This window comes from Alligator mississippiensis, chromosome 9 (assembly GCF_030867095.1).
Source record: "Alligator mississippiensis isolate rAllMis1 chromosome 9, rAllMis1, whole genome shotgun sequence".
In the NCBI taxonomy this organism is placed as follows: domain Eukaryota; kingdom Metazoa; phylum Chordata; order Crocodylia; family Alligatoridae; genus Alligator; species Alligator mississippiensis.
The window spans coordinates 1,805,732-1,831,942 of NC_081832.1; the positions used below are offsets into that span (position 1 = coordinate 1,805,732).

The 26,211-nt window shown below is 63.1% G+C and overlaps 2 protein-coding genes and 1 long non-coding RNA gene across 3 annotated transcripts; 1 reads left to right on the forward strand and 2 right to left on the reverse strand.

The window, feature by feature from the left end:
- Window positions 1–10,749: 10,749 nt before the first annotated feature.
- TCF15 (transcription factor 15) lies at window positions 10,750–14,707 on the reverse strand. The gene is made up of 2 exons (XM_006274259.4): window positions 13,582–14,707; window positions 10,750–11,227 (listed from the first exon to the last, which is right to left on the reverse strand). The coding sequence occupies exons 1-2, from the start codon at window positions 14,587–14,589 to the stop codon at window positions 11,153–11,155; spliced, it is 1,083 nt and encodes a 360-aa protein (XP_006274321.3). The 5' UTR covers window positions 14,590–14,707; the 3' UTR covers window positions 10,750–11,152.
- LOC109282693 (uncharacterized) lies at window positions 13,027–25,782 on the forward strand. The gene is made up of 3 exons (XR_002089723.2): window positions 13,027–13,221; window positions 24,169–24,300; window positions 25,312–25,782. It is a non-coding gene; the product is annotated as an uncharacterized LOC109282693 (long non-coding RNA).
- Window positions 21,413–22,963, reverse strand: SRXN1 (sulfiredoxin 1). Its single transcript, XM_006274258.4, has 2 exons — window positions 22,669–22,963; window positions 21,413–21,902 (listed from the first exon to the last, which is right to left on the reverse strand). Exons 1-2 carry the CDS (start codon window positions 22,819–22,821, stop codon window positions 21,699–21,701), a joined length of 357 nt encoding a protein of 118 aa, XP_006274320.1. The 5' UTR covers window positions 22,822–22,963; the 3' UTR covers window positions 21,413–21,698.
- Window positions 25,783–26,211: the final 429 nt, after the last annotated feature.

The window sequence follows — 26,211 nt, forward strand, 5'->3', positions numbered from 1 at the left end:
CGTCCCGCGGCGGCGCAGTGGGTTCTGGGAGGGGTAGTTCTGCACGCTGCAGTGGGGCGGGGTTCAGAGCTGGAAGGGTCATCTGCAGCACCCTGCGCCAAGCAGGACCAGCCCCAGCGCCAGCTACATCAGCCCGGTCAAGGCTTCGTCGAGCCGGGTCTTAAACCCCTCCAGGGATGGAGACTCTTAACACCTCCCTGGGGAGCCTGTTGCAGTGCTTCCTAGAGCGTGCCAGGATCGGGGCCTCGGGGGCTGTGCTCCATCCCGGCCCCCTGGACTTGTGTGTGCAGCAGAGCCGGGACTCAGGGGACCGGGTTGATGCTGGAGCTGAGTAACCGGGCGAGTCCTGCCGTGCTCCCAAGGAGGGGATCTGTGCACCGTCCCCTGGGGTCCGTAAGGGCTGGGCAGGGCTTTTCCACGGCAGCCGGACCCGGAGAACAACACAAACACCTGTCAAAGACATTCTGCAGCCGCCTTTGTTTTGCAGCCCGCTCATTCCAATCGCAGCTGCTTCCCCGAGTCCGGGCAACTGAGGCCACAGGTTTCTCTCCAGCTCTCTTGGCACAAGGAGGACAAGTCTCTGGCAGTGACCAGCGCCACGGGAAGGAGCACTGATCTGCAGGCTCCGGGCAGGGCCCTGGGGCTGGCTTAGGAGCTGGGACCTGCAAGTGGCTCAGCTCCTACGGTCGCTGTTCCTGAGGTGCCCAGTGATATCACACATGCATAACACTGCCAAGTTGGCCTGTCACACGTCAAGTTAACACGTGACAAGTTAACCACATCTGGAGTGCCGTGCCCACGTCTGGAGTCTTATGTCCAGCTTTGGGCCCCCCACTACAGAAAGGATGTGGACAAATTGGAGAGAGTCCAGCAGAGGACAACAAAAATGGTTGAGGGCTGAGGGACATGATCTGTGAGGAGAGGCTGAGGGAACTGGGCTGATTTAGCCTGCAGAAGAGGAGACTGACGGGGATTGAATAGCAGCCTTCAGCTCCCTGCAGGGGAGTTGCAAAAATGGAGCTGGGCTGTTCTCAGTGGGGGCAGACGTCAGGACAAGGAGCAATGGGTTCACGTTGCAGCAAGGAGGGTTTAGGTTGGATATTAGGAAAACCTCTCTCACTAGGAGGGTGGTGAAGCACTGGAGCAGGTTACCCAGAGAGGTGGTGGAGTCTCCATCCTTGGAGGTTCAAGACCCAGGTACACAAAGCCTTGGCTGGGATGATGTAGTTGGGGCTGGTCCTGCCTGAAGGAGGGGGTTGGACTAGTTGTGACCTCCTGAGGTCCCTTCAACCTTCATTGTCTGTGAGTCTATGATTCTGTGATGCTGACATATCAATTCTGGGCCGTGGTGTGCCCAGGGTTGATGATATCATATTTAAACATAATCTGTGTTTAATAGGTACTGATAGGGTAGGTAATAGTTACTAACTAAATGCTCAGCAACCAGTGCTACTTAGGTGACGCTAATGCACAGTAGACTAATTCAACTGCATGTTCGTGCATTAGCACGGGCTTTGCCCACTGCACTAATGAGCACTAGAATTAGTCTACTGTGCTCAAAGCGTCTCATGTAGACGTACCCACAGTGTCTCAAAATGCGATGTCATAGCTAAATGCAATAGTCATGCACTAATGTGATGTCATAACCTGGTGTCATAATGCACTATTCTGTGATCACAGTATACCAAAAGTGATCTCACAGCAAAATGTGATGGTAACAAGTGAGCGTGCGATGTCATAACAAACACTAGAAAAAATGGCAATGTCAGCATGTGCTGGTGGCTCTTCCGAAGGTTACAGCTTGAAGCTGGACACAGTGATGGTTGCATCGGAGAAGCACCAGGTTGCGCTGAGTGTGCGTGGTCCAGATCCTAAGGTCTGTTACCGTGGGCCCAGCTAGTGTGGCAGGATTTCCCATAGAAAACATGACGATCTGGCTGACAGGGCTATTTATAATTTCCTGCTCTTTAGTACTATCTTTAGCTCCAGTTCTGCACTGAATTCGGCATGTGCTGAATCTGATGTGCTGAGAGTAGCTACTAAAACTAACAGCGCATAAAATTAAGCCTGTGCATCAGCATTGGTGGGATTAGGGACTCTTTTGGAGCATTTTTTTTTATCATGCCCAAGCATGAAATTCTTTTGCAAAGTTTGGGGGAGAGGTTTTGCCTGTGAAAACCCAGAAGTGGAAAAGCTCACAGGGTCTGTCACTGTGTCTGGATGGTTCCTTTAAGTGTTTGAATAACTGAAAAGGCAGCTTGGATTTGAAACTCCAGCGAGGCCTGTTCCCACATTGTTAGAAGGGGACTGTTGTCTTCAGGCTTGCCCTTTGTCTTAGTTTTGCCTGCTAATGCCTGCCCAAGTCCTACCCTAATATAGATCATTTGGATGCATTTTAATTGCTTTTCAATTGCAAGCTAATTTCATGGGCTTGGCCCTGCTTCCTGCACTTCCAGGGCTGCTTCCTGCAGAATTAACCAGGTTTCGCTGCAGTGTCCCTCAGCAGCCAAGACTGAGGTCGGGTCAGATACTCCACCCTGGCTGCTGAAACTCCTGGTAGACAAGGTTGTCTTGGGTAAATGGGGTATCTTTTATTAGACCAACTAAATAGGTGGAAAAATGTTCTTTGCAAGCTCTCACATACAAACAAACACCCTTCCTCAGGCACAGGGAGAGTCTGCAGTTGTTCTGTGCTCTCCTGGGGTAGAAGCCAGTAAATCTTGATAGGAAGTCGGGCTCTGCCTCACTGGTTGTCCCCAAATGCAGCGCTGCTCTTGCAAAGCTGGGCTCAGCCTGCCAGACCCAGGGTGCTGAGCAGGGAGAGCGGGGCGCTGAGTGGAGGCAAGGTCCCAGCGGCTTTTTAAAGTTCCTTTTTTCGGACACGATGCCCCGTCCATCTCGCGGGAGCCGGAGATTCCTGTTCGCAGACTCTGCCACCAGGTGGCAACTTTGATCTTCTGTTCAGAACCGGGGGCTTATCCCAGCCCCGCTCAGAGCCGGGTCCGGTCCCTGCAGAGTCAGCAAGGGGAAAGGGCCAGACTTTGGGGGACAAAATGGCCTAGACAACACGTGACCTGCTACCCCAAAAGAAGAGGCGAGGTCCTGGCCAAGCACACTTTCCTGTGAAACCCAGTGAAAGTCCCACCAGTGCTTGTGTTTTTGCAAGATCCAGGCCTTCGTACTGCCTTCTCCCATGCTGGCAGTCCCAGCATGGAGGGGATGCCATTGACTCAGAAGAAGGATCCAAACTGAGCCCCCTGGCACAGTTGGAAGAGGATGGGGAGAGTAGGGCTGGGAGAATCAGGCTGTGTCGGAGCAATGCAGGCTGTATGGGAGCCCTGGGCTCGGCTAGCCTGGCTCAGGCTGTACCGTGTCTGGCTGCATCATCGCCTGCCTGGAAGTGAGGGAAGGGGCCAGTGGGGCTGCAGCTATGGAGCAACAGAGTGACGTGGGGCTCTTCAGAGCCTGCTGGATGCAGACCAAGCTCAAGCCCACGGGGGCCCTGCAGGACAAATTTGCTAACAGCAAGGTTACAAATGATGCTCCAGCAGCACCCCCTTCTCCGATACCCCCATTGCCATGAGGTGCAGCTCCCATGTGCAGCCTAAGGGCAATCGCCAGGCAGCAGGACAGTGTCCCGGCCCTTCCGCCCTGGCCCGCAGCACTCCTTCAGTTCAAGGAAAAGCCCTTACCACCTGTTTTTGCTGTATTCCTGGAGCAGAGCCTGGGCAAAGGCTTGTGTCTCTCATTGCATGGCCTGAAATGCTCCCTGGAAATGCTGCTAGAGTGCAAAGTTTCCGTCGATGCATTGTGATCTGTAAGGGTCCAGGTTGTAGCCGTGTTAGTCTAAGGACATAGGCAGACAAGGTTCAAAATTTTGAAGAATTTTTCCAGCTATTTGAGTTGGTCTAATAACAGATATCAGAGTTACTCAAAGAACCATGTTGTGATCTATAAGGGACATGAGTGCAGGGAGCGGGGACCAGCATGGAAACTGGCAGGTGATGGGGCCCACCTGGAGCGCGGGGTAGAGCAGAAAGTAGCCAGAGAGTGAGGTGGATGAAAACGGGTGTGAGGGAGATCTCCCTTGAAGGGCTGCAGCTGGGAGGGCGGTTTCCTTCCCTGTCCCAGCGGTGGGTCCTGGATGATCCCAGCAGGGCAATGGGACCAGCAGACCGTGCAGGGCAGGGCAGTCGCAGGGGAGAGGTCCAGGGGAATATTCCCAGCTGGCTCCAGCGCAGCCCTGGGACCTGGGCCGGAGCGGCAGAGCTGGGGCTGCTGGATGCTGCTCCCCAGAGGAACCGGAGAGACCCACGGAGAAGGAAACAGAAGCCAAAACAAAGCAGAAAGGAAAGAGGCCATATGCCCCCGGCTGGGGGGCCGGGGCGGGAGCGGGGTGGGGTCGCCGTGGGTGTGACATCTCTTGGACAATGCCTTCGCACAACATGCAGCTTCCCCGAGGGCTCCCAGGGGAGCCCCGGTCTGGAGCAGATCTGAGATCCCATTCTCCTTCTGGCCCCCTTCTTCCCCCCGCCCCCGGGTACATCCCACGCTCACCCCTGTCCCAGCTCTCCTCCCTCCCCGCCCGAACCCCAATGACCTGCCTGGGCTGCGTGGCTCCTGGATGGCAAGGGTTGGAACCAGATTGACTTGACCCCCTGCCCTTTCCCTGCGTCGTGCAGACCCCGAGCTCTGAACAGGAGCTCCGTGACCTTTGCAAACTCCGTCTCCCATGTTCAGGCTTCTTGACTTCCTGCCATGGAAACCCATGAGCTCGTTCCAAGGAAATCTGCATTTTCTGAAGAAAACCAGCCACCAACCTCTGTGCCAAGCTCAGGTTGAGAGGGGGAGACTGAAGGAGGAAGTAAATGGAGCGGGACTAGGGCTGGCAGCTGGCTCCTGGCCCTGGAGTGCGTGGCCATGGGGTCAATACCGCAAGATAAGACACAGCTCGCATGCATGCCGAGACAGCCCCCTCCCCTGTGCCAACCCAAGGGGCTCGGAGCAGTCGCCGGCAGATGCCCACGGAGCAGGACTTCCAGCCCTCTGCTCCTTGAGCTGGCAAGCAGTGGCTGTCACCCGGGGCTTTGGCTGCCCTGAAGTGCCCACAATTGAGCGTCCCAGGGTGGAGGACTGTGAAGAGGGGCTGGGGTAAGCTCCTTGCCCTGGAGACCCTCTCCTCTACCTTCCCCAGGGCTTGGGCGAGGCTGCGGCGCTCCGGCCCGCTGGCGCGTACGGGTGGGAGCCGCAGACAGGCAGGAGCCAGGCTGGAGCCCCATGCCTCATGGAAAGCCCTGGCCCTGCCTCATGGAAAGCCTGAGTCTGTGCAGTGCAGCCCCTGCGTTCCCACACGCGGGGGGCTCGTCCCCGGCCGCCCCCGCTGGCCTGGCCGCGGCTGCCCGGGGTCACTCTCATCAGGCAGAGGAGCGGAGCGCTTGGCCTGAGCATCTCCCCGCTGCGCTTTCCTTGTATTGTACAAGGCGAAGTCATCGAGGAAACCTTGCGGGCCCTTCGCCCGCTGAGTGGCCACTGGGGAAGGCCAGCCCCCTTCCCCCCATTGTCAGCGGCCCGGCCGTATCCAAGTGCCTAAAAATAGCTGGTGGTCAGCGATTGTTCCAACACCTTTGCCGTGGCATTGACGTGGGCTCGTGTGGGCAGCGAGGGGGCTGGAGGGATGTGCCGTGTGGGGGGAAAACGGCTGATTCACGAGCCGGGGCCCCCGTGCCACGCTCATCTCTCTGCCCGGTCCTGCCCTCCACAGTTCACCTCCCCCCCAGCTGCCCCTGCTCACCCCTGTCTCCTGGCCTTCACCCTTGCCCTGGCAGGCCACCCGTGCCCCATTGCTGTGGGGTTGACGGGTGCATGCATGAGAAAGGCAGCAAGACCTGGGATGCTACGGGATGGCATCCAGGGTCCCCCATATTTGGGGGTTTTGCATGCACAGACCTTCCCCAGAGCCAGGCAGGGACTCCTGCAGCCAGCTTGGGAGACCAGCAGTTAGTGCTAGCCTAGCCCCTATGTCCCTGACCCCAGCTCCCATGGCCACGGGGGTGCTAATGAGGGTATTGTCCTGCTCTCCTGCATTGCACCCCCTCACTGCGCTGTGCACTGACACCGGGCAGGCCCCTCCCTTACCCCCATGGAGGTTCCCGGGGGTCAGGGCCTCAGCTCCAGCACCGGGGAGGCAGGAGTGCAATGCAGCACCCCATCAGCCCTGTGCAGCCCCTTTTGCACAGTCTCTGTCCTTTGGCAGCTAATGGAAGCTGGCGCTTCCTTCTCTTCCCTACAGAGGAAGCGGGGTCTTATCTTCTGACCCCCGGGTTTCCATAACTGCTCCCAGTCCCCAAATGCGGTGCCTGGGGAGAGTCCTTTGGTAGGGGCCAGGGCCCTGATTGGGGGTGGGGGGCCTGCCTGAAATGACCTGCCCCCATCCACGTGCCAGCACACCCTGGGAGCCCTGCCATCCCCATGCTGTGTTAGCTGCAAGCTGTACCCTGCCCTCGCGCATGGGGTGGGCCACACGCCCTTTCCACGAACTGCCTCCTGCTTCTGTCCGTCTCTCCCAGCTGCATGCGTGTGCACATGCGTGGCAACGAGCGTGCGTACGTGCACCTGAGTGTGCATGTCGGCACGTGTGCATGTGCATGCAAGCTGCAGCCCTTGGCTCCAGTTCACCCAGGAACATTCCTCTTCCTCCGAAACACGGAGGCTCCCAGCGAGCTCCCGGGGCTGCGCACCAGCAGGAAGCTCCAGACCCTGCCGGCGAGGGGGGGCCCTACAAGCCAGGCCTGCCTCTTCCCCCCACCCCGGCACAGCCAGGCACCGGGACCCTCTCTCCTCTCTGCTGTGGAGGGGCTGCAGCCTGGCAGCAAAGTAGGGGCTGAAGCTGGAGGAGCAGCAATCTCCTGCACCACGGCTCCAGAGAGGCAAGACCCTTCCTGCTCCATCCACGGCCGTGCTCCTTGGCCAGCTTCTTTGCCCCCTGCTAGCGGCAGTGCCAGGATGGGGGGCCAGCTGCTGGGTCCCTCTCCAGCTTTCTTTCCCCCCACTGGAGTCCACCCCTGAGCCCAGTGGAGTGGCAGCTGGGTCTACCCTGACAGCCCCGTCTACCCGGCTACGTGGCCATGCCTGCAGCAAGGCTCCAAGCCATGGCACGAGGGGCAACATGGGGCGTTCGCCTCATGCGAGGGTCTCTTTGCCCCGCGCTGGGGTGAGCTGCTGTCCTGGACAAGAGCAGCTCAGGTGACCTTCAGGCCAGGCTGTGGCCCCAAGGGTCCCCGCTGGACGGGCTGGAAGGAGCGCGGCTGTAATCGCCTCCTATCTCCTTGTTTCTCCTAATTTACTGCCTGCTAAATACAAATATTACAACTTCCCTTCGGGCGGGCGGTTTACGCAGGCAGCCCCCGGCCGGGCATTGTCTTATTGTTTGCAGAGGGAAGCTCCGTTCGGAGATTAACCTGCTGTTCACCCCGCGCAGTACGTTTCACACCCTGTCCCTACTGGGACTGGAGAGGAGAGAGAGGAGGAATGGAGGAAGTCAGAGAGAAGCAAACAGCCGGAGAGCACGAGCGCGGCCAGCGCGGAGGAGCAAGGGGCTACGGGCGTTGGGGTGGGCGATAAAGAGCTGTCCGCGTGGACGCGGGCATACTCCCATGTGTGGATGGAGGCAGACGTCCTCCCACAGCAGCTTTCCCAGCTGGGGGCATGGTGAGCAAGCAGTTCCTGGCTTGCCCCTGTGCTGCACCCCCCAGCTTTCACGCTCGCAGCACCCAGCCCTGGGGAGCTGCCCGAGAGGGGGTTCTTGCTGGGGGCCCTGGCGCTCAGCTCACCCCCGGGGTCCGTGGCACTGGGGCCGAGCGCGATGCTCTGCTCAGGGATGCGTCGGGATGTGTCTGACCAGGAGGGAGGGGGCAGGCGCCGTGCTCCAGAGCAGGGGTGCTTTGTGCACAGCTGGCCAGGGCCAATGCAGGGTCAGGACCCCCGTTACCACGGGCCGGGGCAGGTCTGGCCTATAGAGGGGCTCAGACATTCCCGCTCTAATGCCCCTGGCAGCGCCTCCCAATTTGCACCCTTCAGCTCAAGGGGGAAAGCCTCCGAATCCCAGACACAGCAGAAAAATGAGGAGTCTGCTTCTCACCCCCTGCCCTGGGGTCTGAGCACTTGCCCAATTGCTCATCCAACCACGAGTAGGAGTCGGAGGCCTGCGGTTATCCCTCCCACGGCCGGATGGCTCCATCCCTCCCTCCCACCTCTCGCCCCGCGGTTGCACCTGGGCTCCCGCCCCTGCCCTAGCACCCTTGGGGGGTGGCTGCAGGGAGGGCTCCCAGCCTGGCATTGCATCACGGTAGGATTGCCGACTCCTGTGTGGGGGATGCCCCAGCCCGACCTGCACCCTGGGCTCTGGGACGAGCCCCCCGCCCCGGCTTCCTCGACGCCCCCGGTGCAACGCAACAGGGGAGTTGGCTCCTGGGAAGGAAGAAACGCGCTGTCCGGCCTCTCCGCATTCCTCAGGCTTTGGCCCTTCGCACTGAAGTCTCAGAGAGCCTGAAGTATTTGGGAGGGGAACGGAGAGGGGAAAAAGCGAGCTATAAAAAGAACATTTAAAAAACACGAGCTAAACAGAAAAATAACAGGAGCCGAGTGCAGCTGCGGTCCTGCTTCCAGTTCCCAGGTGATGTCAGGCCTGGAGCCCCGCCAGCCCCAGTCCCTCGGAGATGGTTGCGGTGGGTTCAGCACTGAGTGTTTTTCCTTCCTGAGACTCGGGGACACCTTCCTGTCTCAGAGAAAGCGGCCAAGAGCTGTTCCAAGGGTGTCTGAGCTCAGGAAGATGGAGCAAGGGAAGGAGGGAGGCAGAGGGACGCATCCCGGGGCCGCGGGGATGGAAGGAACGTGGCGGCGAAGGTCTGCGCACCTACGGAGAGCATGAGCGGCGGAGACACGTCTGCCGCGACCCTGCCGTACCCTTTCACCCCGTCCCTGCTTCCCGGCGGCTACGTGCAAGCACAGCCTTGCCCAATGCACGGACAGCGGCAACGGGAGCCATATGCTAGTGCTGCCTCAGCCTCCGCGCCTCCGGCCTGCCCGGGTGCTGCAGGGCTTGCAAAGGAAGCACCCCCTCGCACGTCTAGCTGTGGTTGTTTACCGACACGAGCCCCCCCGTGCCCTCCCATAAACCCGGGGGCAGGGATCCCATGTCCCAGGGCTGTTTGGAGAATCTCACGGCTGTTTACCGGGGTCTGGTACAGATTAGACACGCTGAGAACAAACCGCTCCCCACCCACCCCGGCCCTGCCTGGGACTCAGGCTCACAGCTGTGCCGCGCTGTCAGCTACATAAATCAACCCCTGGGGGAAGGGAGCCGGGAGGGAGGGAGGCAGATGGACAGAGGGGGGACCCCACACCCTGGGGAGCAGCCCTTGCTCCTTCCATTGGGGATGCTGCTGGTTCCCCCTCCCCGCCGTCCCCCAGCCTGGCCCAGCGCAGGCCACGGCCACAGCCCTCATAGGAGGCAAACAGCAGGACCACGTGGAGGCATGGGGGGACCCCTTGAATCTGAGGGTGCCTCTCACATGAGCAAGGGGAAAGACCGCCTCTTCCATCCCACCGGTGCCCGGTCTCCTGGGCCCCGTGGGCGCTGTCCTCCCCCGGCCTGGGAAAAGCACTGCTCTGCAGCCCCCAGGAAAGCCCCAGGGGCGTGGGGCTGACTCAGCGGCTGATGCATCCTTCTGCCTGCCCAGCCAGCGTGGCCTTGGGGCCGGGCCGGGCTGGCCGGTCCTGCAGCCTCTGCTCTATATACGGGAGGCCGGCCCCAGGCGCCCTGCCCCACAGCTGCGTCCCCTTTGCCTCCTTGCACCTTTCCCAGCCCTGCCGGGGCCATCCCAGGCTAAAGGGAGCCTGTGCAACAGGCTGATGCAGGGCAGCACGTGAGCATGGGCTAAGGCCCCGGGCTGGGCTTGGTCCCCACTGCGTTACCACCACGGAGATGCAGGCAGGGCTCTCAAGACTTCCTCCAAGCAAGGAGTCAGTGCAGCTATGCAGGCAGGCACGGCCAGTCCCCTAGGCAAGGACGGGGAGGCAGGAGCAGGGGGCAGGAGCTGGGGCTTGAACCCTGCTGCAGCTGGCAAGGACACGGCACTGCCCTTCCCTGGGCCAGTTTCAAACCTTGGCATAAGCATGTCTCTGCAACCAGTCCACCGAGGAATCGCTTCCCCAGGCCCCTCGCTCCCACCCTCCCAGGTGAAAGCAGGCTCTCCATCCCGAGCCCAGCAGCAAGTCGCTAGCACCCGGGAAAAGCCTTGCAGCTGTGCCCGTGCTCAGGGACACATCTCGTCCCCGCACAGCCGAGGCGATAGCACACCCAAGTGCTCTGTTACCAGCAGGTCCCGCTGGCACCTGAGGGAGCTTTGCACCCACGCCATGCAGGGGAAATTGGGGGGGAGAATTTGGCCCCTGGGGATTTCAAGGAAGCATGACACGGGCCTAGAAGAGGTCCCCAGGGCCCCCCCACCTGGAGCCTGGGGTGGCAGGTGATCCTTGTAGCAGCAGCTAAAGCCACGGGACTGTCCAGGCTGGGACAAACTCCCCCTGCGGATGGTTTCAGGTCCAGCCCGTGGCCTGGGCTGCACTGGGGAGCTGGGAAATGCATTAGAGTGGCCCTGAGCCCCTCTGCTTCCTTCCAGCCCCCGTGCCCCCTCCCCAGGGCTGGGTGCAAGACGGGTTTTGGGGCTGGAGCAGACCTGCCGGCTGATCCAAAAATAGCTTTATTTTCAAACCTGCTGAAATGACGACTCGTGGTGGCCAGCCCGGCAAGACCCTGCCCTCTCGCCATGCTCCGCGCCACGGCCCGGGGAGAACTCCCCTGCGCCTCGGAGCCCAGCCACCGGGCCGGCACCCCCCGGAGGCAGGGGGTCCTGGCGTCGCCGGGGTGCTCGCTATCCTCCGGGGATGGTACAGGATCGGGTCCTGCCCTCAAGTCCAAGCTGAGCAGCCCCAGCCCTCTGTGTCCCTACAGTCCAGCGAGCAGCCCCTCATGCCACGTGGCCTCGTCTTCTCCGGGGGTCCGGGGGGGCACTGGCACCTTCCCCCCACTCCAGAGTGCGGAGCATGTGTGTCCTGGGCTTCGGCCCGCCGGGCTGCCGTGTTGGGCCCCGTCTCATCTCCGCGGCACCCGCACGGGTGTCACCCCTCGCACCTTCAGGCAGTTGCCCCCGAGCTCCCGCCGGCTGCCCTGCAGGGAAGGGAGGGGAAGCGAGTGATGGGGGGCGCGGGGCAGGGCAGGAGGCTCAGGGCATGTCTGCGGCGATGGGTGGGAGTCAGTGGAGGCCAGCTGCCCCGGGGCAGAGGGGCAGTACCGGCGGGAGAGGGGATTAAGCAAGGACCCCCCCATCGGCTTGCCGAGAGCCCAGACCCATCTCCCACCCAGGCCCCCCAGCTGTGATTCCTGCTCCCCAGCCTCTCCCCTTTCCCCATCCTGCCCTGTGCCAGCCAGCTCTGCCCTTCCTTCCACCCTCCTCCTCTGCACTTCTCCTTTGAGCTTCCCCCAGCTCAGCCCGTCCAGCCTCGATGAGCTGCCCCAGACCATGGGAACACAGAGGCCCGTGGCTGGGGTCAGTGCCAGCCTGACCCAGGCACGCAGCTGCTTCCACCTGTCGCCCGAGCTGGGGTTGGAGCCCAGGTCTTCAGGGCACGGCCATCAGCCGCAGCACCTGTTCCCCACTGGTGTCACCCCAAAGCTCCAGAGGCCTCACAGGACGCTGACCAGCAGAGGCACATGGAGCCATGCCGGACACCTGGGCGCCAATCCTGGTGCTGGGGCTGGTCCTTTCCCACCCCTAGATCTTCTCTTTTGGGAGAGCGCGGAGGCTTCCTCTCTTGGGATGTTCAGAGCCGTCCCCAACAGGAGCGGGTGCCCCGGGGGTGCAGGTGGTGGCTGTGTCTGTGGCTGCACCTGGCTCCTGCCCCCCTCAAGCAAACTGCCCAGCAGTGAGGGGCCACTGCTGCCTCCGGACTTGGGGGGCAAGGGGGGCTTGGCTTTCAGTCTCTCATCTTAGACAGCTCCAAACCCCAGGAGGGAGCTGAGAGGGGAGGGATGGGAGAGGAGAGGGGCGAACAGAGAGGGTTGAAGCCAGGGGGAACAAGGAAGGTCTCGGGCAGCAGCGTGGGCCTGTGCCTCATCCAGGGGGTGAAGCAGGGGCTGCCAGGGGAGTCCCTCCAGGTACAGGGATCGGCTTGTGCACATGCAGGGGCCTGGAGGGGATGGGGTAGATCCCAGGAGATGCTGCCCCTACATCCAGCCCCAGCCCCATGGTGGCCTGTCCTGAAGGACAACGGGGTGAACGCTTGCACCTCTGCATTTCTCCCATCCTTGTGCAGATGAAACCTGGATGAGGGGCTGCAGCCCTGGGCTCCTCTGGGAGTTCGGGCTCCTCTCTCCTGCTCTGTGCTCCCCACCCCAGGCAGAGCCGGCGACCTCCTAGCTGGTGCACGGGGCGGGGGTCAGGGCAGGGGGTTTCAGCCTGGCTTGGGGTGGAAGCACAAACCCCTCCAGCCCCTTTCTCCAGGGGAGCCTCAGCCCAGGCCTGCCCCCCTTGCTGCCCACTCGCTCAGGGCTTGGAAATGAGCCCAGAGCCATGCACTCGGGGGCACAGCCTCAGGGTCTGGGGTCCGGACTCAGGCCCTCAGACTCAGCTGAGGTCCCCGGCTGGACCTCAGGCCTGTGTCTGGTCTGGACATGCACACAACTCATGCAAACAGCACATGCTACGTGATGCGGGAGCGGGGTGCGTGTGTGTCTGGCTTGAACATCTGGCTGCAGGGGCTGCTGGCTCTTCCGGGTCTGTCTGCTCAGCTCCCCCGCAACCCTCCGCCCACCCCAGGGACCCAGCTGTGCATTTCCAGGCATCCAAGAGATCCCAGAAGTAGAGACAAACCCCAGGACCGAGGTTGAGGTCTGCCTGGATGCCACCCCTACAGACCTGTTGCCCTCCAGGTTAGACACTGGCTTGCGGAGGAGGGAGGTGGGGGGCACGTCACCAACCCTCTCTCTCCCCCACTGTGCAGTTAACTGCGTGTGAAGCAAAACACGCTGGTCCCGAGCCAGCTGTCGGTGACCGCGCTGGCAACCTGGGGGGAAGGCCAGACAGGAGCAGCGAGCAGCTGAGGGGCGGCATGCGGGCATCCCGCTTCTGTGACCACCCGGACAGACTATGCCCTGGCACCCAGGTGAGTGCAGAGACCCATCCCTTCCTCCCTCGGCTTCTGCGTGGTTATACTGGATCTGCACGGCCGGCCAGCAAGAGGCTGGGGCAGGACTGAGCCAAGAGCTGCTAATGCTCCGGCCGGACCTTGCTGCTATCCCCGGGCTCTTGCTGGGCTCGCATGCAGTCATGCAGCTGGCAGGAGCCAGGGCAGTGTGTCCCTATCCCTCTGCCCTGCCTCGACCCATCCCAGGCAGCTGAGCATGCCCCGCTGATGCTCCCCTTGCCCTGCACCGGTCCCCCAGATCCCTGCCTCCGCGGTGCCCTGCAGCGACACCCCTGCGGTCTCCTTCCCTGGCGGGTGGGGGCGACGACGGGGACTCACCCCTTTCCTCTGGTTGCTGAGGCAGAAGGTGCAGATGCTGCGGGGCTGCTTGCCCTCCAGCTCGCCCTTGGAGCCGTAGATGGCACTGAAACAGGGCTGCCCGTCCTCGCAGCCCTCGCCCAGCAGCAGCACGTTGGCCAGGTGGGAGATGTAGCTGGAGGCCAGGCGGAGGGTCTCGATCTTGGACAGCTTCCGGTCCACGGGCTCGGTGGGGATGAGGGTGCGCAGGGCCGTGAAGGCCGTGTTGACGCTCTGGGTCCGGTCCCTCTCCCGCGCGTTGGCCGCCTGCCGCTGCTTCACCAGCACCAGCGGCCCCGGCTTGCGGGCCACCTTCCCGTGGGGCTCCAGGCCCTCATAGGCGCCGTAGGACTGGTCGGACGCGTCGCTCTCGCTGCGGTTCTCCTCGTCCTCCGACAGCAGGCTGAGGTCGGGGTACAGCACGTGTGCTGCCACGGGTCTCAGCATGGTGAAAGCCATGGCAGGGACCCCCGGCCGGACCCAGGCCCCTGCTCGGCGCGGTCCAGGCTGGAAGCTGTGGGTCTCAGCGCCTCCCCGGCGCGCTGGGGACCCCCCACCTCCAGCCCTGCCCACGCCTGGGCTTCTCGGCAGGTCCTGACGTCTTCCCAGCTGCTCCGAGCACAGCCAGAGAGGGTGGTACCTTCGCTCTGGGGGGACTCGCAGCAGGCTCTGTATATAAGTCCGGGGAGGGGCTGGGAACCGGGAGCTGACTCGCGGCCAGCCAATGGGGCTGCCGTGCTGCCCCGGCCCCCAGAATTTAAAGCTAGCGGCCGCGGGTGCAGGGAGATGGCTCCGACCCCTCTGCCCTGGGGGAAGAGGAGGAGTGGGGCTGCGCGGGCAGCGCAGACACCTTGCAAACATGGCTCTGCAGGGTGGCCGCAGTCCAAACAGGGCGCATGGAGCCAGACCCCTTGCAAGACCCTCTTCCTGGGGGCTTGCTGGGGGTCCATCCGGCCTGGTGCCCTGCAGCTGCCAGCTGTCCGGCTCCATTTAGAGCCCCTCCGTCCCCAGGCCTGGATACCGGGGGCACGACGAAGCAGGAGGCTCCGTGCCACAGTGGGGATGGACTGGGACCGAGGCCCCCCAGCCCAGGCCCTTTGCAGCGAGCGCAGGGGCACGCAGAGCCGAAGCGAGCGGCTCCCCCGCGCCCCACAACCGCTGCGATGGAAAGCCCTGCCCGTCACGCGCGCTGCCCCGGAGGGGGGCTGCCGCCTGCCTGGCCCGGAGCGTTTCCGGGAGGAAGGTGTGTGCCGGCAGTGGAAAAATCACATCTTTTCCTGCAAGGAGAGTGAGAGCCTTGAGCTGCAGGAGTTTCCCCAGGGGCGCGAGTCCAGCCTGGCCCGGCAGAGGCCTCCATCTGGGGCTAGGCCCCACGGCTCTGACCCCCCGATGCATGGGGAGCTTTTGCCCACCACCGGCTTCCTGCGCCGGTGAGTTATAGCCAAGAGATTTCCCCTCCCGCTGGAGAGCCGTGCGGCTCGCGCACTCTCGCTTTCTCGGCCCCCGGTCCCTGCTCCCCTCCCGGTCCCCGCGCCGCGTGCCCCAGAGAGCGCCGGCAGGAGGGGAAGCCAGCCAAGAAAAGCAGCCCGAGGCTTCCTGCTCGTCCTTCCCCCACGGCCCGAGGCCGAGCGTGCGGATCCGGGAGCGCCGCGGGTCAAGCTGTGGAGGCAGCTTAAGCAAACAGGCTGAGAGCGGCGCCTGGTGCAGACCCCCGCCAGCTCCCCGGTTCCCTGCCCACTGCCCCTTCCCTGCACGAGGGTACGGCCTGGGGCTGCCGCGGAGGGGCGGGGGGAGCAGAGGGAATCCCAGAGCCGAGCGGTCTCTGCCCCAAAGAGCCTCCAGCCCCAGCGATGCGGCGGGGAGGAAACGGGATGCAGCTTTGCAGGGAGAGCAGGCCCAGCGCCTTTCCAGAGCGCCCCGAGGGTGGCAGGGATGCCCGGCAGCTCCAGGGACCCCTGCAACCTCTCCAGCCTCTGGGGTGGCAGGCCCGCGGTGCGCCCCTCTGTGCCAGCCTGACTCTTCCCTGCAGCCCCCCTCCAAAGCCGCCATCATCCAGGCAGGCGTCCAGGGCGCCCCCTTCCACCCTGCTGTCCCCTAGCAGTGCCCACGTCCCCTTGCCCTTTGGTGGTCCCTGCCTGGGTTGGAGCAGCGACCCTGGCTCGAGGGCTGCGTGTGTATCTAGGTGTGAATCCGGGGCTGCTCTTTACCTGTGGATCTGGCAAGGAAAGGCTGTGGGCATGGGGGGGGGACAGCCCCGGGGCCTGGGGGGAGGCAGGCACCCCCCAGGGCAGGCCGGGCTGGGGAAAGCTGAAGGCAAAAAGCACCGTGGAGACCTCGATGGCTCCTCACAGGAGCTTCCCAAGCCCTTGCACGTCTGCTGTAGCCCTGAACCCATCGTTCGCACAGCCCGGGGGCGGCTGAAGCACAGAGATGACAGAAGGACGGACTCAATGCGTGGCCCCGGCCCCGGACATGATGGACAGACGGAGGGCTGGGAGGACCCTCGGAGATGACGGCTCCACGCGGAGACATACCGGCCCGTCTCCCAGGCCTTCCTGAGCTCGGAGCACAGCTTTTCTTCCCCCCTCCCCACCCCGGGCAGGGGGCTCTTCCATGCTGGCCCCCCTGCTGGGGTGTGATTTGGCTGGGCTGGAACAGCCCCCAGGCCCTGACAGGCGGCAAGACGGATCGGCAGGGGCTGTGTACTCAGGTGCAGCTGTCAGGCAGCACATGGAGGCCAGCTGACGGCGAAGGAGGGAGCCTCGTAGCGCAGGAAAAACCCTCCCCGCTGCACCGCGCATGGTGTGCAGGGCTGCCCTGGGCAATGGAGCAAGAGGGGTGCTGGGGGTGTGCAGGGGGAGAAGCATGCATGAGCCACCCCCCGGGCTCCAGCACCAGCCAGGAGCAGGGACCCCGCTGCAGCCCCTGCCCCACGCAGCTTACAGAGCCAGGGGGAGAGAAGAGATGCTGGGGGGACGTGAGCAGACCGTGAGTCTGGGACAAGGCAGGTCAGGGCTTCCAGTCCCTAGCCTGCCTCTGCCACCAACTACCTGGGGGTCCCTGGGCAAGTCACCCGTCCCTTGGAGCTGAGACGGTGCTGGCAGTGCCAGACGCACCGTAGCTGGCACGCGAGCTGGACGCAGAACGGGTCCTGGATGCAGGGGGTCTCCACGGGGGCTGCAAAGCCGGGGGCAGGGATCCCCTCTCCCTGTGCTGGCCTCTCCAGGGCAAGGCCCCGCTCTGTGCCCCTCGGAGGAGTGTTTTTCCGGGCCGTGATACTGCGGCGTAGGTAAACAAACAGGGAGCAGATGGCCCGGAGGGGCCGGGCGGCCATCCCCACCTCGGGGGGCCCATCACATTCCTGCTGGGAAAACACCGCTGCCAGCCGCGGCAAATGGGTTCCAGACGCAGCCGGGGCACATGTGGCCACCAGGACACGGCCGGCCTGACCCCGCGGCCCCGCGGCCCTTCCGAGCAGCCCCCTCTGCCCCGTGTCCCTGGCCTGGTGGGCAGGGTCGCAGGCCTGGCTTGCCCCCGGGGTCTCCCTCTCCGAAGGCGAGCAATATTAACCCCGCAGCACGGCAGGGGTTCCCTCTGCACCAGGGCCTGCCGTTACGGCCCTGGCACGCCATGCCCTGGAAAGGCTGCATGCCCGGGAGCCGGCAGGGTGGCACGGTTGGCTCCACTGAAGGTGCTGGCTCCCGCAGGGCACCATGGCCACGGGGCTGGAGTTGCTGGGGTGCTACTGATGGCTTCTCCGTGGTTAGGATCAATCCAGACCTTGCTCCTATGTAACACCCCTGTCCAGGGGCTAAGGATGCTGGTTCACAGCGCATGGGCGGGGAGGGCTGGGGGTCCTGGGGTGCTGGTAGAGGCAGAGGACAGTGCTCCACAAGTGCTAGATCCATTTTCCGCAGCACAGACTGAGGCACGCGCTTAGTGGGGATCGCCCTTGGCTCCGTGCAGAAGAGGTGTGGAGCATGGGAACGCGAGGCACGCGTGTGCAGGCCCCGCAGGGCAGTGGACCAGCTCACCCATGCACTCCAGATCAGGCCGTGCCAGATGCCCCAAGCCTCCCGGGGAAGGACAGCGTGTCGGGAGCCATCAGGTGCTTCACGCGCTTTGGCGGGAACGCGATCCACCAGCGGCCTCCTTTCAACTGGAAACCGGACCCCTCCACGGGAAGAGGCGCTGGGTCTGCGCGAGCGGTTCAGCTGGCCGGGGCTGACGTGACGCCGGCTGGCTCCGGGGCCTGGCTACTGCAACAGAGCTGGGCTCCATGTCCCTCCATCGCAGCCGGGCCCCAGCTTGCATCATCCGTCTCTGGACGTGACCTCCCCGCATGTTGTTCCTGACATCCCAGTGCGCTGGGCCTGGGGCACCTGGACCTGGCCCCTTCTCCTCTGTGCCCCAAGACTGAGCAGGTGAGGCTGGGCTTTCCAGGGCATCCAGGAAGGATGGAGTTCATGCAAACTCAGCTGCGGCTCTGGGATGCTGCGGGCAGGCCCAGGGCAGGAGCATCCCTCTCCTTGGAGAAGGGCCCCCCACGGGCAGCTTCCACCGCACGACCACCATCCATATCTCTCCCCTCGCCGGCCAGCGCCACGAGGCTGGGCTGTCCCCCGGCCTCCTACCTGCCGGGCTGTGAGGGCCGACACGGCGCATCGCGGGAGCCTGGAACGCATTACACGCCTGTCGCGCGGGGGAGTCTGCCCCAGTTCCGGAGCGGGGAAGCCTCGCGAGCCAGGCGAGATGAAGAGAGCGCGAGTCCCACAAAGAGCCTTTGTTCCTGCGCTGGAACGAATGGATTGGAGGCAGCTGAGGTCGTTTGTCAGTCTGCCGCGCCGGAGGCCTCGCAGGTCAGGCAGAGAGAAGGAGGCGAGGGGGACAGGTGGAGAGACAGACACACAGACAGAGCAAACACAGATCAATAACCAGAGCTGGCTCCAGGGACATCCGGGCAAGGGGTAGGATGGGCAGCCAAGGGCTGGGTCCCGTCCTGCTCCAGCCTGCCCAGAGGATGCCAGCCCAGCCATGGCAAGCTTCCCTCGCTAGCAGGCCCTCCCTGCTGCCTCTAGACTCCTCCCGAGCACGAGGAAGGGGTCCCGGCTGCCCTGCCCTGGCCCCTTCCTTCCCTGAGCCGGGACTTGCTCCTTTCTGGATCCACGAGCGAGAGGCTGAGATCTGGCGCGCCCTGCGCCGGGGAGCCGGGGCCGGCTCGGGCACATCCGGGTTCTGTTTACAGAGGAAGATGGAAGCGGGGAAGAGCAGGTCCCGCGGGGCTTGCTGAGCAGGGAGCAGGAAACGCCGGGAGGTGCCTGCAGTGGGCAGGGGGCTGGAGACTGCCCGAGGGCACTGCACCCTGCTCCCCAAGTGACAACCCCAACCATAAGACGCATCAGCCTCAGAGGTTCGTGGTTGTTTTGGACAGCTTTCCCTGCTCCCTGCCTCAGTTTTCCCTAGCTGTGAAATGGGCCAGGTACATTTGCAGGGGGGAATGAAGCTGGGAGCTCCGGGTGTCTGGGGTGAAACCTATTGCCCTGCAGTGCCGGGTGCGGTGCCGTGGCGGGGAGGTGGGCAGCTTGCAGGGTGCCTTTGAACGCTGCCCCCTTTGCAGGCATCCCTGGAGATGCCACCTCCTTCCCTCCCTTCCCCAGCAAGAGGAAACTTTTTAGCACGCCACGATTCTTCAGCCAGCTTCACAGCCCCCGTGGGAGCAGCTGCCAGGGCCATGCGGCCGGTTCCTGCAGGCGGGGGCCGCTTTGATGCGATGCCGGCGGCCGGCACGCTGACACTCAGCTCCTTCCCTTGCAGATGCACAAGGGCTCGGCAGCCCCCACCCGGCCCCAGCCCCTTCTCTTCCCTTCCCTTCCTCTCCGCGGGCTGTGGCGGAAATGGCTCACAAGCAATCTGCTGCTTGCAGCCGGCGGGGGCTCGCTCGGGAGCTGGGCGCCCGGCCTTGGTGCTGGCAGGAAGGGCTATGAGGCAGGCGGCATGGCCAGGTAGGGGGGGGGTCTCAGGCCCTTCTCCGCCGCACAGTGCAGTGCACACTCGGTTTAGGACAGGTGGAGGCAGACAGACGGACCACGCTCTCTCCCCAGCAGCCCCACATAACTGAGGCATTGCCCAGTGCAACGCTCAGGTTGTCTCAGGTCTCCGGCCAGGACCCGTGCAGGGAGGAGCGTGGCCGATGGCAGGAGCAGGGCGTTGGGACACGTGGTGCTGGTCTTGCTGTTGACTCACGGTGTGAGTGTGGGTGAGCCACTGAGCCACTGACCTGGTAATGAAGCTTCTGGGATGGGCCTGAGCGGCTTCCTGCCCTTGCATAGGAGCCTGGCAGGAGCCCAGGGCCCCTGGGTCACCCAGGCACGACTGCACCTGCTGAAGGGGCCCCCACTGCTGCATTTCGGAGCAGCAGAAGGAAACCACCGGCCGGCAGAAGCCCCTGACGGTTTGCTGGAGAGAAGAAGGTGAAGCCTTCCAGAGATGCACCAGAGTGCAGCTGCATTGAGCTTGTCCCGGGGGTGCAACAGGTTGTAGGGGGGGAGCAACACCCAGCCTCGGACCTGCTCCTTAGGGAGCTCCGGGCAGTGCTTCAGATGGCAGAGACGGGAGCACGGACGGGGCTGGAGGATCCCCGAGGGCACTGGGTGCCACAGGTGATCCACTGCTCTGAAGGGGCGTGAGGAAACCAATCCCTCCCACCCCCAGCCCCAGAAGGACAGATCCGGCTCTGGACAGACAGACGGCCCCAAGCAGGGTGAGGATGCCATCTGCTGGCTGCTCCCCTCCGGCCTGCACCTCTCCGGACACGGCCACGCATGCACGGCCCCATGTCCTGCACCTCTCCGGACACGGCCACGCATGCACGGCCCCATGTCCTGCACCTCTCCGGACACGGACACGCATGCACGGCCCCATGTCCTGCACCTCTCCGGACACGGCCACGCATGCACGGCCCCATGTCCTGCACCTCTCTGGACACGGCCACGCATGCACGGCCCCATGTCCTGCACCTCTCCGGACACGGACACGCATGCACGGCCCCATGTCCTGCACCTCTCTGGACACGGCCACGCATGCACGGCCCCATGTCCTGCACCTCTCTGGACATGGCCACTTGTGCATGGCCCTGTGTCCTGCACCTCTCCGGACATGGCCACACATGCACGGCCCTGTGTCCTGCACCTCTCCGGACATGGCCACTTGTGCATGGCCCCGTGTCCTGCACCTCTCCAGACACGGCCACACATGCACAGCCCCGTGTCCTGCACCTCTCCGGACACGGCCACACATGCACGGCCCCGTGTTCTGCACCTCTCCGGGCACGGCCACACATGCACGGCCCCGTGTCCTGCACCTCTCCGGACACGGCCACACATGCACGGCCCTGTGTCCTGCACCTCTCCGGACACGGCCACACATGCACGGCCCTGTGTCCTGCACCTCTCTGGACATGGCCACTTGTGCATGGCCCTGTGTCCTGCACCTCTCCGGACACGGCCATGTGTGCATGGCCCCATGTCCTGCACCTCTCCGGACACGGCCACATGTGCACGGCCCCATGTCCTGCACCTCTCCGGACACGGCCACATGTGCACGGCCCCATGTCCTGCACCTCTCCGGACACGGCCACATGTGCACGGCCCCATGTGCCCCTCTGGTGTGGGCACCCACACCTGGCTTTGCACCTCCTTCTTTCTGGACACTGCTGCAGAGTTGCAGGTGGCTGGCATGTGCCTGCTGCTGTATGTGCAAGGCTGCACACTTACACACGTTTCCTGCACACTGCACACACAACCGCCCCTTGGCACACAGTACCCAGACTGGCTTTATTATACAAACACACAAAGCACTGGCATTAAAAAGCATCACCCCTCTCCCCTGCCCGTTATGGACTGCCTGGTCCCCGGAGGCTGCCCTTCGAACCTGCCAGGCTTTGCACGCTGGGGCTGGAGGCTCCTTCCTTCGTGGGGGCCGAGCAGGGCACTCTCCTTGTGGCCTCAGCCAGGCAGGCGGGGGGCACAGGGCATCGCCAGGGCTGGTGGCGCATGGCAGGTCCGGCTGTCAGCGCCCGCGGCAGGGGAGGTCCAAGGGCCCTACTGCAGCTCGGGGGTGGAGGAGCCGAGGTAGGTGCGGAGGTCGCGGAGGGTGGAGCGGACGATTTTGGCAGGGATGGTCTCCCTGCCCAGCTGCTGGTAGGCGGCGTGGCGGTGGCAGCCCCCGAAGGAGTAGAAGTAGTCCCCACCCTGCCTGCCTGTGATCCAGAGGACGTCGATGGGGGGCACCTTGTCGGGGTCCTCCTGGGGGGGCACAGAGACCGAGGACTTGATGCAGGGGGTCACCCAGGCATCCCGCACGCCCAGCACCCGGGCAGCATCCGCCCTGCCTCCGTGGGCCACCTGGAGGGGCTAGCGCCGCGCGCAGCAGCAGACCTGCTGGAGAGGCTGGAGCAGTATGACAGTGCAGCACGACCCCGGGGTCCCCAGTCCCAGGGGGCCATGCTTAGCACCCCCCAGCGTGCCCCCATGCTTGGCAGTGCAGGAGGGCCAATAGCCCTTGCAGTCCTGCCCTGAGCCCTGGACAGGATCACTGTGCCCATTTCAAAGATGGGGAAAACTGAAGCAAGGAGAAGGGAAGGCCGCCCAGGACAACTGACAGCCCTTGCTGCCCCAGGCCCTGGATGGAATCACTGGGGCCATTTCACAGGTGGGGAAAGCTGAGGCAAGGAGTGGGGAAAGATGCCCAGGACAACAGGTAGTCCTTGCCATCCTGCCCCAAGCCCATTTCACAGATGGGAAAAGCTGAGGGCAGAGCAGGGAAGGCCACCCAGGGCAGCCAACAGCCTTTGCCATCCTGTCCCAAGCCCTTTTCACAGCTGGGGAAAGCTGAGGCAGGAAGCGGAGGAAACCACCCAAGACAGCCGACAGCCCACCCTTGCCATCCTGCCTCGAGCCCTGGGCGGGATCACCGGGCCCATTTCCCTCCCTAGGGACAGCCGAGGCACGGAGAGGGGATAGCTGCCCCGACCCCAGGTCTCCCCAGCCCCACAGTCCGCCCTGGCTTTACCTGGATGGTCCGCATCAGGCTCTGCACCTTGCCTGGGTCCAGCACGGGCGGCAGGGGCCGGATGAGGACGCTCATGGGGACGCTGTGCACCACGGGGATGCCGGCGGAGTGGATGCTGCAGCCTCCAGGCCCCTCACCCGCCTGGCTCCCCATGCCCGCCGTGCCCGGCGGCTGCAGGGAAGGAGCGCTGTACGCCCGCTCTGCTGCGGCTCCGCCTGCCCTGCCCGGGCCTGGAATCTGGGCGTGAGCTTCCTGGGGACAGACTCAGCGTGATGCAGCACAACCGGCCTCGCACAAGGCGGGCTGGCCCTGCCCGGGGGTGGAGAGAAACTGTGGATCCAGGCCGGGAGGCGCAGGCTGGGGAGGGAGCCCCTGCCCTGATCCCCTCCCTAATCCAGGCAGTTCGAGCCAGCGGGACCGTGTCTGTGCTGCTGCAGGGACAGGACAGCCCTGTGCCTGGCACTGCTGGATCTGTCTGTGCCGAGCGCCGGGGCTCCGGGACTTCCTTCCTTCCTGCAGCAGCTGGCACCTCCAAGACGTCCACCTGTGACAGTGCCCTACCCACTCCTTCAAAGCCCTGTAATCTGCCCCTCTGTGCTGTGTCGGGGAGCCCGCCTGTGCCCCACAACAGACTTTGCCTTCCTTGGCTGCCGGTGAGGGGACGTTGCCCTGGCATGACTGATGCTGACCAGGGGCTGGTGGCAAAGGAGGTGTCCCCACGTGAATGAAAGGAGGCAGGTGGCACCATTGGAGCCAAACCCAGGCCCTCTTCCCAGCCCTCCTGGGGTGTGTTGTTGTTCCCGGCAGGCCTGTCCTCTTGGCCCCCTCACCCTGCAGCTGGGCAAACGGCCACAAGTACACCTGGCAACTGGGACAAATGGGAACAGATGAGCTCTGGGGCTGGTTTCTGCAGTGCGGAGGCGGGCTGCACTTCTCGTGCACCTGGCAGACGAGCAGAGCCTTGCCAATACGCGGTTGTACCCGTCTGGAGGCCAGGCTGCTGCCCTGTGCCAGATCCATTGCAAGAACGGTTCCATCCCGGAAAAGGCTAGTGCACCCACCCCACTCGCTGCAGTGACTACTTCTGGAGCTGGAAGCCTCTCACCAGCTTTGCTGGGGCTGGGCTAAATCCTGCTTCTGGATGTGGGGATGCCTGAGAGCCGCTCGTGCACAGGTTCACCAGACCCGGGCTTAGCATGCATCTCAGTCGTGCAGTGACTGGCCTGCCAACTCAGACCTTCACTGCTTCCCGGTTAGGGCGTTTTGGGGTAGGCGTGCAACCCCATGGGCAGGGGGCAATCAAGGAGAAGAGTTTTGCAAAGGCTTAGCTAAGTATTTAGTGACTATTGGTCATTTATCTGATGTCCCAAGGGGCCTGGAATGGCACACGTGAGAGCTTCTCCTTATTGGCGTATCTAACCCAGCACCCCGTATCTCGCCAGATTAAGGGGATGTTCATTTACCCAGACTGACCCATTTCTGGCCCATCTTCCCTTCCAGCTTCTAGCATTTAGAGGCCTGGGAAGTCCTAATGTGGAGTTGCAGCCTTGGTCTCTCGTTTCGCACCCACCGATGGACCTGTCCTATGTCAGCGCATCTACTCCATGCAGCTGCCATGTGCTGGCTTCAAAGGTTGGTACCGAGGGTGATCCCAGATCTAGTGTCTGGGGATGGAGTGAGTGGGAAAGCTGTGGCTTTGGGGCCTGCCTCCCGCATGTCTGGCAAGCCCTTCCTGGGGGAGCTCAGGGGGGGCATTTGCTCCCTGCGGGGCTCTGATTTCAGCCTTTGCTTCTCTCTCCCATCAGGCCAGCGCTCTGCTCCGGCTCTCGGCCTTTAATCAGCAGGGTGCTTTTAATACGGAGCCCTTGCTTGCTGCTGCATGCCCTTCTTGGGGCGGCTGCTCGCAGACTCAGACAGTGCCAGGGGCACCGGTGACAAAAGCCCCCGGGGCAAGCGGGACTCTCCTCCAGTGCCCTCAGGAAAGCAGCTAGTGAGGGAGCCTAGGAGCAAGAGGGTGGGACAGAGCAGAGGTTTGGGGCTGAGGTTTCCCACTCGCTCCCCTCCTTAAGAGCTGGGGCCAAAGCAGCCTCCTCTTTCACTGCAGCCACCAGCTGCTCAGCACCCTGCACTCCAGTTGCATTTGGGGCCTTTGGAGGATGAAAGGGGAGGGAGAGGCCATCCCGGAGCCTTATGGGGAGGTGACACCTTTCCCCGAAGTGCTAGACAACGGCAGCTGTCGGGCCAGAGGGACCAGGGCTCCGCTGTGCTGTGACAATCCCCAGGCTCTTGCTAGCGGCAGGCGACGTGTGAACAGAGCTGGGCACCCAGACAGATGGGCACAGTCTCCTGGGTCTACTTGTGTTTGTTTCTGAGCTCCTGGGGGGTGGCAAAGGCAGCCTGATCGGTGCGGAGGTTTTTGGCATGTGCATGCAGCTAATCTCAGAACAGGCGGTGGGTCTGTATTGCAGCACGCGCCGAGAGAGGATGTTTAATTTCCTCTTTTTCCTGCACAAAACCCATCAGCAATGGCAGTATTTCCACCAAGTGGCCCCAGCAGGTGTGTGAAAAAGGCATCTCCCCAGTGTAGAAGAGATTGGCTCAACTGCCCTTTGGTCCAGGGGTTATTTTCACACAAGTTTTCAGAGCAACACCCCTGTCCTTGGAGTTGTGCAGAGGGGTCAAGCACGGGGAACCACAGGGCTTGCGGCTGGAGCGTCACATCGTGCTCCCGGCTTTTCCAGCTCCAGCTGTGACCTCCCCAAAGCCAGCGGCACAGATCTTCAGAGACACGGGGACGAGTGGCAGAAGCCCCTTTAATATCCCTGAATGGCATTACAAGTAATACTGCAGGTGGCCGGCTCTCAGTAGACTTGTCTGGCTGCGATGTGTCCAATACAAAACCTGGCAGAAAAATCAATCATGCACAGAAAATTATTGCTGTAGGAGTTCCTATTTACAATATAAACATGGAGCAGGGCCCCAGGGCGCCCTTGCTGTCCCCAGGGCAAGCAGCAGGGAGAGCTGGCTATGGGGCAGGGGGCGTCCAACTTCTGCCCCCAGAGGACGATGAGTTTTGCTTAGGACAAGGGGGATAGCACAGGGACAGGGCAGAGAGAGAACACACTGTGTGTTGCGTGGCACGTGTGATGTGTGTGTGCATGAGTCCAGGTGCATTGACAGCATTGCACAATGGATGTGCGTGAGCAAGGAGAATGCAGTGCTTGTAACACATGTGCATGTGTGTGCCCAGAGCAGGAGGCACCCGTGAGGTTGCACCCCTGGAGGAGGAGGAGGCATGAAGCTGTTCACCTCTGCATGTGCGTGCATGGTTGTACACTCAGGCATCCACACATGGCAGCAAGAAGGACTGTGCCTAGGAAGTTGCACCTCTGGTGAGGGAAGGTGCATGGGTGAATGATGGCACGGGGATGTGGAGCCTCCCACGGGGTGTTCTCATAAGGCAGGATGCCTGGGGAAGAGTGGGCGAGGGGAGCATGGGTGAGACGTGCACGCCGAGGACCAGAGTGCATGCCAGGAGGGCCG